The sequence below is a fragment of the Hyaloscypha bicolor genome (assembly GCF_002865645.1).
Source record: "Hyaloscypha bicolor E unplaced genomic scaffold K444scaffold_50, whole genome shotgun sequence".
Taxonomy (NCBI): Eukaryota; Fungi; Ascomycota; class Leotiomycetes; order Helotiales; family Hyaloscyphaceae; genus Hyaloscypha; species Hyaloscypha bicolor.
In genome coordinates this window covers 653,926-666,945 of record NW_020194552.1, presented here as the reverse complement: position 1 = coordinate 666,945, position 13,020 = coordinate 653,926, and the positions used below count along the sequence as shown (strand labels likewise).

General features: G+C 38.9%; 4 protein-coding genes across 4 annotated transcripts; 2 read left to right on the top strand and 2 right to left on the bottom strand.

The window, feature by feature from the left end:
• Positions 1 to 706: 706 nt before the first annotated feature.
• Positions 707 to 1,719, top strand: K444DRAFT_651177 (uncharacterized protein; the record flags this gene model as incomplete). The annotated part of the gene is made up of 3 exons (XM_024885689.1): positions 707 to 1,011; positions 1,072 to 1,304; positions 1,358 to 1,719. 3 exons carry the CDS (start codon positions 707 to 709, stop codon positions 1,717 to 1,719), a joined length of 900 nt encoding a protein of 299 aa, XP_024740489.1.
• A 952-nt stretch (positions 1,720 to 2,671) lies between these two features.
• On the bottom strand, positions 2,672 to 7,717 carry K444DRAFT_641369 (uncharacterized protein; the record flags this gene model as incomplete). Its single annotated transcript, XM_024884618.1, has 3 exons — positions 2,672 to 3,649; positions 6,861 to 7,255; positions 7,321 to 7,717. 3 exons carry the CDS (start codon positions 7,715 to 7,717, stop codon positions 2,672 to 2,674), a joined length of 1,770 nt encoding a protein of 589 aa, XP_024740488.1.
• A 1,932-nt stretch (positions 7,718 to 9,649) lies between these two features.
• K444DRAFT_323641 (uncharacterized protein) lies at positions 9,650 to 10,904 on the top strand. Its single transcript, XM_024871898.1, has 3 exons — positions 9,650 to 10,583; positions 10,645 to 10,763; positions 10,878 to 10,904. The coding sequence occupies exon 1, from the start codon at positions 9,853 to 9,855 to the stop codon at positions 10,552 to 10,554; it is 702 nt and encodes a 233-aa protein (XP_024740487.1). The 5' UTR covers positions 9,650 to 9,852; the 3' UTR covers positions 10,555 to 10,583; positions 10,645 to 10,763; positions 10,878 to 10,904.
• Positions 10,905 to 10,925: 21 nt separating this feature from the next.
• K444DRAFT_715476 (uncharacterized protein) lies at positions 10,926 to 12,125 on the bottom strand (the record flags this gene model as incomplete). Its single annotated transcript, XM_024888353.1, has 6 exons — positions 10,926 to 11,196; positions 11,260 to 11,275; positions 11,330 to 11,423; positions 11,482 to 11,626; positions 11,660 to 11,786; positions 11,867 to 12,125. 6 exons carry the CDS (start codon positions 12,123 to 12,125, stop codon positions 10,926 to 10,928), a joined length of 912 nt encoding a protein of 303 aa, XP_024740486.1.
• Between the last annotated feature and the right edge of the window lie 895 nt (positions 12,126 to 13,020).

Sequence of the window (13,020 nt, the reverse complement as noted above, 5' to 3'; positions counted from 1 at the left end):
GCACTAGTAAACCTACATTCTAGGTATTAATCTCACTGCTCCAGAGCTTTTATAGCCTATTACTCTCCCCTTACTAATACTATGGCCCCCTACTAATTCTATGGCTCTCTAATAGCCTAAAAAGAGGCATAGAGCAATAAAAATATTTGTATGTAATCCTTAATATAAGGATACCTCGCATTATCCTTAGTTTTTTGGGACAATTTCGGTATCCTTATATTAAGGTTATACTATATATACTTTTTAATTTATAAAAAAATCCTTTAAAATATAATATCTTATAATTAGGGACTTATAAGGCTCTTATACTTAGTTTTAGTAACTTATTTACTTTGTTTCTAAGCTTTCTCAAGCTTACTTTTAAGTTATAAAATACTAGTTTTTTTAATTTCTTTAATTTATAAAATTATTACTAATTAATAATTTATAAAAAGTTTATATTTAAATAGTTTTTAATTAGTATAACAAGAAAATAGAGAACGTACTAAATTCTTTTAATTCTTTATAAATTAAATATAAAAATAAAGCTAGACTTTTAGTATTCCTGTCTGCGTGCCTCTACTTTGGGTTAGTAGCTAGTCTGGCCCCTAATTGACCACCCCAATCGACACCCAGGGGTCGTGTTAAATGTTCCCGCACAAACCTGAAGTTATCACATTACAACTGTCCGGCAATCCTTCTCTATATATGTCCAGCTCTTGATACCATGGTGCTACTCGAACCAGCAGAAGAAGACGCCATTCCCATGCAGCTCTTGCAGCAGCTATCACGGACTCCATATGTTTGCTCTTCGCTGTCATCACCGCTAAGCAGCAGGCCCGGAAACCTTGTTTATCGTGGCATCTTGGCTCAACCCATCCGTACCCAAGATGGCGCCACAGTTCAGACCATCATAATCAAGCATTCTACGGACTCCGTGCCCAAGATATTCGAGGAGCTTTTGCTCAACGCGCTCGCCAATTACTTACCACCGACAACCACCGCCACTGTCAAGCCACCGCGTCTCTACCTGTACGACCAAGAGACTAACACCCAAGTTCTGGAGGATTTCTCCAATGCCGATGGTTTCAGGGGCATGCTGTTCTCTGCCAATGCTCACAACCTTCTTCCCTCACCCAGCACAGCCGCCATCGGCCGCCACCTGGGGGTTTGGCTTCGATGCTTTCATGCCTGGGCTTCGGCACCAGAGCAAGCTGCTCTCCAGGCTCAGATGTGGCAGAACGACCATATGCGGAAGATCAAGTATCTCTTCACTTACGATAACGTTCTCAAAGTACTCCAAAATTTCCCGGAGCTTTTGGAGGGTCACGAGAAGACCCTGGGCACCATCCGAGATGTCGTAGCAAAGGAGTTCGAGAGGCCATCGACAGGGAATTCGCTCAATTCGGTCACCGATCGTGTGATCTCGGCCGAATCGTGGGCGACCTCTATGAACGAAAGACTTACGGCAATCTCGACACTGCCATATCCACCATGGAAGGAGTCATTGACGGCTACGGCGCATTGAGTGACGAAATGGCCTTCCGGACTGCCATTTGCGTGGGTGTCCATCTGATCAGCTGGTACAACAGGCGACCCCGGAAGGGACCGAGGGTGGCCCCTCTGGAGGTGATTGTGGCTGGCTTAACGGCTGGAAGGGATTTTATGGTAAAGGGATGGGAGAAAGATAGGGCGTTCTTCCAGGGCAGTGCGCTAGCATCTTTGTTTTCTGCAAGATAGACCAAGATTAAGGAAATGCTCGGATGATTTCTTGCCTTGGAAGGGCTGTCAATCGTAGTAGTCCGCTGTGCTTCTCCACGCTCCGAGGATGCTCTTCCAAATGCCGTTCTGCCAAATGCTGTTCTTCCCGACGCCGTTCACATCTTTTACAGGAAAACTGATCAAAGGTGATAATACCCAACCTTCAGCGGTCATCTCTCAGCTTATCGAGTCTTCAATTCCTTTTATTACTTAATAACTTATCTCTCTTTCGATTTTCGCTGTTATAAGTTATTGCTCTCAGGTATAAACTCGAATATGTTTTTAATTTTATATATTTATCTAATGTTTATCTTAAACATCGAAGGAGAATTATAGTTAATTAGCTTTTAATTAAGCTTTTCGTCTAGTTGTTATTTTGTGCATAATTTCTTAGCTTAGCCCTCCTCCGTATTTTATATGAGGTCCAAGGACAATAAACTATTGCCTGTGATCTTCTAGACGCAAACTACCACCACTACTAGTACTTCTACTCTTACTCCAATTGAGGGAGCGCTGACCAGTTGAGTCGGACAAGATGGCCTCAGGGAGTCAAATTGAATATCGACTATCGAGCCCCTTGGTTGGCTTGGCGAGACACGATCTGCTTTGCTCGATTGCTGTTTGATTGCGGACCTTTTCGATAACCCCAATGGGGTGCGGCACAAAAAGTTTCGCTCTTCGCTATCTCTATCGCGTGTCATTGACTGTGCATTGTCTCTAGGCAGATTCCATCGTACTTGAGGACGCAGTTTCGACATGGAGGAGAGGGCCTAGCAATGTCAGTGCAAAACTACGGGAGCGATGTACACGGAGACTCTCTGTTCTCTAGAATTGCTTCACGACAGATCAGAAAAGCATTTCCTCATTTGTCTTCTTCCTATTTTTAATGCTTTGCCGTACGTGTTATCTAGATCCAGCTGGACACCTATGCTCAGATACCTTGGTTGTTTTCAACCACCAGTACGCAGGCTATATAAGCCCTCAGGAAAACCGCACAAGTTCCAATGACCCTTTGTCTCAAAGTCCAATCGAGAAGCGGGATGATCTGATCAATAATTAGGAAAAGGAAAAGGTTAGTCGTGATATACGTCTCCAGCTTCTCGCATCGCGTAATTGACTCCCCCAGGTCGTCAATAAGTTGGTGCGCCGAAGTCAGTTGTTGTTCCTCCTTGCTGCTTCCTGCACTGGCAAAGTCGACCGTCGGAAAGCTTTCTCGGAGCAGACGGGCGACCTTGTCAGCCTTATGCCGCAGAAGCGCTGGCTTCTGTACGTCGGCAGTGGTAAACTTATATCCCTCCACGGCTGGTATCCAGGCGGCAAGGATCTGTGCAATCTTCTCCCTCGACATGGTCCAGACGCTTTTGCGGGCCGGTTTCCGGATCTCCTCGTGGCCATCCATGTATATGATCAGATCCAAGAGCCCATGCTTGTCGTACGCCATCGCAGCAGCGAGCTTCTTCACCAGGAGATCGCGCGAGATGGAATTGTTTGCAAAGGAGATGTAATTACTCCCTTCGAACTTGAGTCTTGTTGCCGACGGGGCATTGATAACGGTCTCCCTCCAGCGATCAAACTTCTCGCCAGAGAGCGTCAAATTACCCGTGTCGACCAAGATAGATTGGTGATCCTTGTTGAGAATTTCAGAGATTTTGGATTCGATAGCTGAGGCTTTAAGACTGATCAAGGAGCAAAAGGCCTCAACTTCGGTCCCATCTTGGTGACCAACCAGGATTTCTGCCACGGACTGTGGACTCCCAGCGACTTCTGAGTGTACCAGCGCTCCCGGGTGGTCCGAGGCAAGATGGAACGCGGCGATGACACAGCTTCGAGTGTTTCCGCCGCTGTTCCGGTAGCGGTGATGGACCAGAGAGCCTGCGCTGAAAAGGACAGTGATGGGCTGCTCAGGGTACTCTACAGTCGGTCCGATCCAAAAGCGACAAAACGGTCGCTCTTTTACGCCCATAATAACTTTTTAACCACAACCTTAATTAATTTATACTAAGTAATGCGATTATAGAATAGAACTAGGCGAAAAATACCTATTAATTAGATTTTTAATATAATTTGTAGTTTATTAATAATCGAGGCTTAAAGTATACGGACCCTTTATACTTTTTTGATTTTTCTCTATATAAAATGCAAAAATATTTACTCGCTAAGGTTACGTAAGCCCGGGCTTTAGGGGGAGATTACGGCATCTCACTAGCCTTATTATTAATATAATAATAATAATTAAGCCCTATAAGCTCAAGTAAGCCTTCCTAAATACTAAATATAGCTTTTTCTAGTACTATATATATTATATATATAGTAGGTCCCTAATTATATAGGTTTTAAGCTAATTTTTGGCCGAACTAAATCTATAAACCTTACTTATTGCTTAGCTACCTTTTTTCCCTTATTTTTGCATATTATCCCATTTATTTATTACCTTTTTAGATATTATTCTATAGCGTTTTTATTTCCGTATATACCAAGTAGCTTGTTTAATACTTAATTTCTTCTAATATATATCTATCTAGCGGAATATACGGTTATAAAACCTCTGTATAATCTTAATTAAATAAGCTTTAAATATCTCTACTACCTTAATCTTGGTATCTGGAAAGCTAGTCTTCTTTACTTAATAATATCGAGTTTTACTATATCCCTAGTATATCTTAATTAGATTGATTTTATAGTAGAACTTTAGTAAAAATATAGCCTTATATTCCCGATTTATAATAAGCTCTTTAACTTAGGACTTCTTTTTAAAGAAGTCTTAGTAATTCGATAGTATACGAGCTAAATAGTATGTTTATTTAATAGCGGGAGGATATTCAAGGGATATAGTATACTTAGTATTCTTTGGATACTTAAATCTTAAGCCAGGGATATTATAATCTCGCTTAATAAGAATTTATTCTATATTCTTAGACTTTCTTTCTCTATTTAAATTAAGTTACTAAAGGACTTAAATAGTGCCCTATAATCCCGGAATTATATACTCTAATAGAAAGTACATATTTCTTCTATAGGCTTTAATATTACTCTTTTTAATCCTCCTTAATCCCTTATTTATACTAAAGGCATTTAGTATATCTTTGCTATATAAAGCATATATAGAAGACTAATTAAATATTAGAATAGCTATATAGTTTGGGTGCTTCTATTTAAATATATTAAATATCCTAGTAATCTATATTAGTAGCTATTTTATATTCTACTAGGGGTCCCTATTTAAGCCTGGATATATAATTTAATAGGTATTTAAATTAAAATTATCCGGGATAAAAATGCCTTTATTATTTAGTATCCTAATATGCCCCTTAGGGCCTATAAATTCAGAATTATAAATTAGCCTCCCTTTACTCTTTCCGGGCATTTTTTACTAATTATCTACTAGCCAGAGGCTCTTTTTATAGTCAAATCCATAGAAATAGCTCTTATTATAAAAGTATATTATATATACCTAAACTCTAATTAGAAGTAAAAATTGAATTATATATTATATACTAGCTTTATTCTTCTTATATTAAACTATATATAATAAAAGCTTCTTTATTAAGGGTAAAAATACCTCTTAATAATACTTAATTATATTAGGGTATTTATATCTATTTATATAAAGCCCTTTCTTAGTTTTATAGTAATAAAAGCCGAGCCTAGGAAGCTATAAGTAAGCTATACTGCAAGTAATAGGCTTTTCTATTATTAATAATAATTGAGGTAAAATCTCCTAATTAATAGTATTTAGGAAATTATTTAGTAATATTATTCCAAGCTCTTAATTAATTAACTAAGTATAGTAGGCTAAAAAAATATTCTTATTATCTAGATAAGAAGTACTTTCTCTTTTACTATCTCTAGTTTCTTGGGGAATACTATGCCACTATTAATAGTAATTAAATAGTTCCCTAATTTGCCAAGCTAGTATCTTTCTATTATTTAAGTAGTAATTACTAGAAGCTACTAAAAGCAATATATTAATTTTTCCAAGTTAATATTACCCTAGCTTTTAAAGCTATTAGGTATATTACCGAAGTAAGTATAAGTTAGTAATTATATATAGAGTATATAGCTCTTTAGTTTAAGCTAGCTTAATATTTATATTATTAAGGACTTCTTAGTAAGTTATTCATATATCTAGAGCTTTATTATTTCTGTAAGTATTTCTAATAAAAGTATCCAAAAGTAGCTTATTTATTCTATTATCTTTATTTTTAAGCCTTTGCTTTTCTCTTAATTATATATTCCTAGAGATATTAATTAATCTCCTAATAATATCAAATTATAGCTTCTTTTATTTAAAAAATAGTATAATTATAGGGGTCTTAAGCCTACTAGATTATTCTATAACTTGAGTATCTTTTGTCCTCTAATTATATATATATTTTTATTAAGTTCTTAATAGCTTTACTAATTCCTTTATTAATTTGGGAATATATAAGCCTCTAGAAGCTAGAAATAATATTAGTATACTTATATTATAATATAAAAATAATAAAATAAGATAAGAAACTTACTAGCCTATTCTATAAGTCTTTACTCTTGCTATGCAAATATAGGCTTCTCTAAAATAATTATCTTATTACTACTAATAATAAGCTTTTACTAAGCCCAAAAGAGAGTTAAATCTTTAAGCTTTACTTCATTATTTTGTTTAATATCCAATTTATTAGAATTGTCCTCTATATTAGAGGGTTTCCCATACCATTCATTAATAGATACTTGGATTATAGCTTCTTTAGCTATAGTGAGAACTATAATTAAATCAAGAGTCGAATTAGCTCGCTTGCGTTTCTAAAGGCTTATAGAGATAGCTATTAGAAGTATATAAAAGGGGTACTAAATTAGGTTTGTAATTATTAAGATATTAATATAATTATAGAAGAGCAGTTAACTAAGGGGGGTAGTCACGTGACAACCAAAGTAAAAAAACAACTATATAAAATGCAAAAATATTTGCTCGCTTAATTACGTATATTATAACTTTCTTAATAATAAAGATATTATAATTTTGAGAACATAGAATTAATTCCTATAGTATATAGTATAGTTTTAATTAATATGATTTATATTAATTAGTATTATGGTGGTTTTTATTTTTTTTTGTCGCTTTTGGATCGGACCGACTGTACTTCAATGACTTTGGGGTCGTGTCCAGTGATGTCGCCTTGGAATGCAAACACACTCTCGATGCTCTCGTCAGTAATAAACAGGCTGTCGTTCTCGGTTGACCAGTGCTGGGAGTGCTCGTCCACTCTGATGGGGCGGTTGCCTTTGTGCGTTCCTGGCAAGAAGGTGAAATTCTGACCAGTGGGACCTTTCACTTGTCCCCTTTCCCAACCGAGCAGGATCTTGTATTCTTCTCGGAAGGGGGTGTTGTCAATATGAAGCATATTGTCTTGCGCATTCACCGAAATTGGTTCCGTGTCTTTGCCGCGGGCATCGGTCATCCTAACCGGGCCACCCATTGCGTATGCCATCATAGCAATGAGCGAGGGTGTATCATGGCGTTGTTGTAGATTGGGTTCTTGAGAAAGTCCGGGTGCTCAGTGAGGTGGGCAAAAGAATGCAAGAAAGCATGGCTTCCTGAACTGTTCATGATGGTCGAGAAATCGTCGATGAGCTGCTGAAAAGAGGCAGCGTCAACCAGTCCGGCGAAGACAGCGCATCCATCGCTCTGTAGCACTTCGACTAGTCTGACAAATCGAGCTTCGGTAGCTACATCTTGCCAACCTTTCCGGAATCCTTTAAGCAACGACTTCCGAAAAGATGCCTTGGATGTGGGGTCTGGACCGTTGCGGTACTCATTCGCCTGGACACTGATGGATGGATTCGCAGATTTCGAGACAATAGACGCGAGCAAAGCGTTGCGCTCTTCGTCTGTGGTTGTCAAAGAGAGAGTGACAGGCACGAGATTATCGAATTGGCTGGGAAAGATCCCCGGAGCCTGGCCAGGAGAACTCTGTTCTTTTCTTTGGAGAACCTTCATGATGCACGCAGCTATAGTTTGGCAATGAAAGAAGGCCCATCTCCTCAGAATCGACTGGATAATAGTATGTACACCGATTTGAGTCCATTGAAATAGAGAATACCCGTTGCTGCAGACCATGCAGGGCTGCAACTGCTTTGGTCTAAGTTCTTACCAGTTCTTTTCGGAGCAATCGTTGCGTAGCTTCTCAAATGCGAGCCTGAGCCTCACGCATGACTCTCAATCTGACAGGTATATCAACGTGCAGATCAGTGTGCATGTCAGCGTGCATATCAACGTGCATGTAAGCGTGCATGTCAGTGTGCATATCGGTGTTCATGTCACTATGCATCACCTAGGCGGCGTGCTCACATGAATCTCATGATGAGGACTCTAAATGACGTTTCAATTGATCTGTGAGCTGGGTCCCTGCTAGATGTAGTTAAGTTGCCTGAGTCAGCGGGTCAGACGGCGATGACTGTCGCACAGCTCTTACTCGCTCTGTACAGGGAAGAAAAAAGTGGCTGATTTGGGGAAGGTGCTCGCTTGGATAGATTTGAAAGCAGTGTGTCCCTGCCAAATCCTTGTTCAGCATATGTACGCTCATATAGCATTCCCAAACCAGGATAATCTCTCTAAAGTAGGAATTTGTACTTGATAAAGTATTAGATCTCTTCTGAATATATATTAGTATTCTTATAGGACTGCTCTTAAAGAGTACCCATATAAAGAAATAATTGTTTTACTTATCTTAATTTTTTTAATTCTTAAATTTTTAATTATATAAGTTTTCTTTTTAAAAATAATATTTCATTTCTTATATATTATATTATTACCTATATAATGACTTTTTAAAATATAATATATAACTAATATCTTTATAAGTTTTATAAATAATTATATTTATAGTTTTTATATTATAATTATTATTTATTAAAAAATTCAAAGTTTAATTTATTTATCTTTATATCTTTTTTTATATAAATTAAAGTATTTTATTTATTAATAAATATATTATAATAAAGTATATCTTATTAATTCAAATCGAAATATTGAACTTTTTATTAGTTTTATATTTTATATTATTATATTAATATATATTTTAGTTATTTATTAAATTGTAATTTAATTAATTATTTAAGGAAACGTATTTAAATAATAATATTTTATAAATCTCTAATATTAAATAGTAATTAAATAATTAAAAATATATAGCTTTCTTAATTCTTATATTAGTCTTAAGAAGGAATTATATATAAAAGTATTTAGTAAGATACTAAGAATAAGCAAGCTTTAATATATACTTTATAAAATAAGCAATTTCAATTTTTGTTTTTATTAATTAATATAATATTCTTCTTTTATTATATCTTTTAAGAAATATATATTACAAAATATTAAAATTAATAAGACTTATATTAATAATGCTTTATAAAATAAAATAAAATAAAATAAAATAAAATAAAATAAAATAAAATAAAATAAAATAAAATAAAATAAAATAAAATAAAATAAAATAAAATAAATAAAATAAAATAAAATAAAATAAAATAAAATAAAATAAAATAAAATAAAATAAAATAAAATAAAATAAAATAAAATAAAATAAAATAAAATAAAATAAAATAAAATAAAATAAAATAATATAATATAATATAAAATAATATATTAATTAACTATTATTAATATTATAGTAATGGTTTTTTTTTAATTTAAGTTATCTCCTCTCTTACTATTACCTTAGCCATAAGTTAACTAATTATACCCTCTCTTAACTGCTATCAAGTCATTTCGCAATTTTAGTATGAAAGGAGGAAAGTTGTGCCTGCACTGGGCCGTAGAAGTAAGGCCTGGAGTTCCCAGAATTAGCCTGATGGCTAGTTCAGTGGAGTGAAAATGGGTCCTCACTCTGGCAGTGATTGTTTTTGATGCGCCCTGCTGCATGATTACCGCTGTGAATTGGCCTGCATGAGGTCAACCAAGTACACCACCATTGATTTTGTCAAGCACACACAAGAGCATGCACAGCCGACTCAGGTCACTTCACAACGGGGACTGGTACTTTTCACCGTTTTGGTCCTGGCAAGTGTATCTCAACTCTCTCAAGCATACATCGAGTGTCTTCGTCATCCTTCGAAACGTCGAGTAGTTACACGATGAAGCCTTCAGAAAAGTACTCGCAACTCCGTCAAAGTGACGACAACATCTCAACGTTGCTAAGACTAGAAGCCGAAGAGTTATCCCCCAATCCGCGTCATGGCTGGACTCGGAATTGTCTTTTTATTCTACTCGGCATTCTAGGTGCCGTGACCTGCCTGATCTTGGGATACGTCGCTCATCCAATGGCCCAACCTTCCTCCCCAACGCCGAAAACATCGACAACAAAATCAACGTCTGAACTTCACTGCGGCAACTCATCCTCCGAAGCTCGAGCGCTCGGCTGCGTGTTCGATCTCCTCACTAACAACTGGATGCCGCAGTACTGCGCGGACCCATACACGGACGGCGAGTACCGTGCCTGGGTCACCGACGCCGGTCGTGAGCTCGGGGCCTGGGCCTTCTACCACGACGACAAGGCCGAGCGGCAAGTGGCCTCGGAGGAAGAGCTGTCGGAACTGGTAGGGGAACACGTCTGGACGACGACGGAAAACCATCTCGCGCACTGCGTGTTCCTCGCGCGGCGTATGCACCGGCTCGTGACGGGCGAGATTGCCGCCGTAGCGCATAACACTTTTGCCCATACGATGCATTGCACTAAAGCTGTTCTCAAAGCCCTTCAGGCCATGGGGGAGCATTCCGGGGACGTCGCGCAGATTGGGTCTACTTTCGACGTGGGTATCGTGTCGTGCTTAGTCTAGGGAAGCTTGCAAGGTCTGGGGATATACGTGTAATCAGGAGCTTAATTACATGCTTTTACTCACTCGTTTGCGAGAACTAAGTATATACAGCAGCTAAAAGACACCTTGGTTGAACTTGCAAAGACAGTAATATGTCGTAGACGCGGAAATCATAATCGAGATACGCAAGTACTTCAGCGACTCGAACATGGTTTGGATACTTCAGACATGCAAGTTGAATTTCATTCACTATTCGCAAAGTAATTACTCTCTAATTCTCTCACCACTATAATCCCCCATCGGCGATCTAGTAGAGTTTCCCGCTGAATACAATGATGACTTAGGTAAACAGCCTAGTACACACAAACGTGGCACGAATAACACCATTGGTACTATTCAAACGGCCAAGGAGTCTCACCTGCGAATGTTGTTAGCTTTTTCCAAAATACAAGATAGATAGCAGGGTTATATGTACCGGTCCACGGATGTTTAAGGATGGGGCCAATAGGAGGAACTGTATGTTCCTCCAAGAACCTCTCCAGCTTGTCCGGGTTGGCGCAAATGTGCGGGGCGTGGTGAATGTTCACAGGGTGCGGATCGTCCTCATGCCACTCAAAGATCAGAAGCGTCATATCAGCGTGGCAGAGCTCTGATTGGCGAAGCCTAGTTACTGGAAGATTAGCAAACATTCTGGACCATGGTTGGATACAGAGAATCTCGTCGTACATGTCGATGCAATGATCTGCATTTGGTGTGTTAGCATGAGTAATCAAGGATGCAACTTCGAAGGTCTTACCAATGTGTCGAGGAATTGGTGTCTCTGGGGTCGGCGGGAATTGTGCTCTTGTTTCAGGATAGTATTCAGGGAGCATCCACTGTCGGATAGTTTTCTATAATCGTGTAAGTAGAATGATGCTTGTAGGTCGGTATGAGCATAATTTGACAAACCAAGCAATGTATGTTATGTATGTAGCTGAAAGTTCCCATGATTCCGCCTTGTTCATCTTGGAATTCTGTGAGGATGGCGTTCGGGGTTGCTTTCGTCCAGCCAGGTTTTGGCACGCGAAGAGTGTAATCTGTTGAAGTATTAAAGCTGAAATGGCTAGGAAATTAGATCAAGGTGGACTTTCTCCTCACGTAATCAGCCCAAGCGGCCTCCAATTCTGGCCGAGGTTTCCCTCGGTATCGACCATGGATTTCAAACTTGTCATCATAGGTTTGAAGTTGTAACTGCACTGCAGGTGCTATCCAATCTGCGTAATAGATGTAAGTTATTTGCTCAGGTACTTTGTGCATCACGAGTATAAAAATTCACCACGGCTGATGGACTGACCTGCGTGTGGCAACCGAACAGATGGAGTGTCTTCAGCCATGGTAACTGCTCTGGGGGTGCTAATCATGAGAAGCAGTCCAATGTTCAGCACTAAAACGAAGGTATTCACAGCCAGGAAAGCCCAGTTTCTCTTCTGCTGCTGTTTGTGTTGCTTCGTAGTCCTTTCGTGACTAAGAAGGTTCTGAGTATCCGAGTCATAGTCTTCATACTCAAACGAAGGGGATCGAATATCCATTGCAACTGTCTCCTTAGAAGACATTCTCCAAAAAGCTGAGAAAGTGGTTCGAGGCCGGAGTTTTTGCCTAGGGGAGGGGACATCAGATTCAAAATCTGACGATCTGAATAACCGCAAGAAAATTATTAACTAGACATTTACCTAGCAGGAAGCCGGCGCTTGTTCCAAGAGCTTGGAGCACACTGGTCGAAATAGGAAGGTCGTAGCCGTAATGGTCTTATTAGTGGGGTTGGTCAAAGTTCATGCATGTAAGTATGCAAGATGACCTTGCACCATAAAGTGGAGAGTTGTAAGCATGCCTCAAACTGAGATGATTACATGGCATCAAGTTAATCACGAAAGGCCAGACCTGCATGCGCAACCGTTCGTGCTTCCCATGGTCATCAGTGCAGAATAGTTTGGTAGACATACAAACAAGATTCCGAGACCATGGCAGATCAAGACATGCTATATATGTGCATTGCAGTGTCCCTACAACTTATCTATCCATCTGTACAAACCATACATTCGTCGCTTGGGCAATTCATCCAACAGCCCTTCAGCTTATACCTTATTCTAACTACCCAGAACCTTCGCCATCATTTGCCCAAAATGAAGTTCTTCCAAGCTATTCTACCGCTCCTGGTTGTTGGAGCTATGGCTTCTCCTATCCTCTGTGAGTCTGATAGAAGCATTGGTATGAATATTACTAACGAAGGATTAGACGAGACTCGGGAGCAGCTTGGTGAACTTGGCAACAGCGACAAGCGGGCGCAGCTTGGCGAGCTCGGCAACAATACGGACAAGCGAGAGCAACTTGGTGAGCTCGGCAACAACACAGACAAGCGAGAGCAGCTTGGTGAGCTCGGCAACAACACAGACAAGCGAGAGCAGCTTGGTGAACTCGGCAACAGCGATAGCTAGAGTGTTGCTTTCGGTC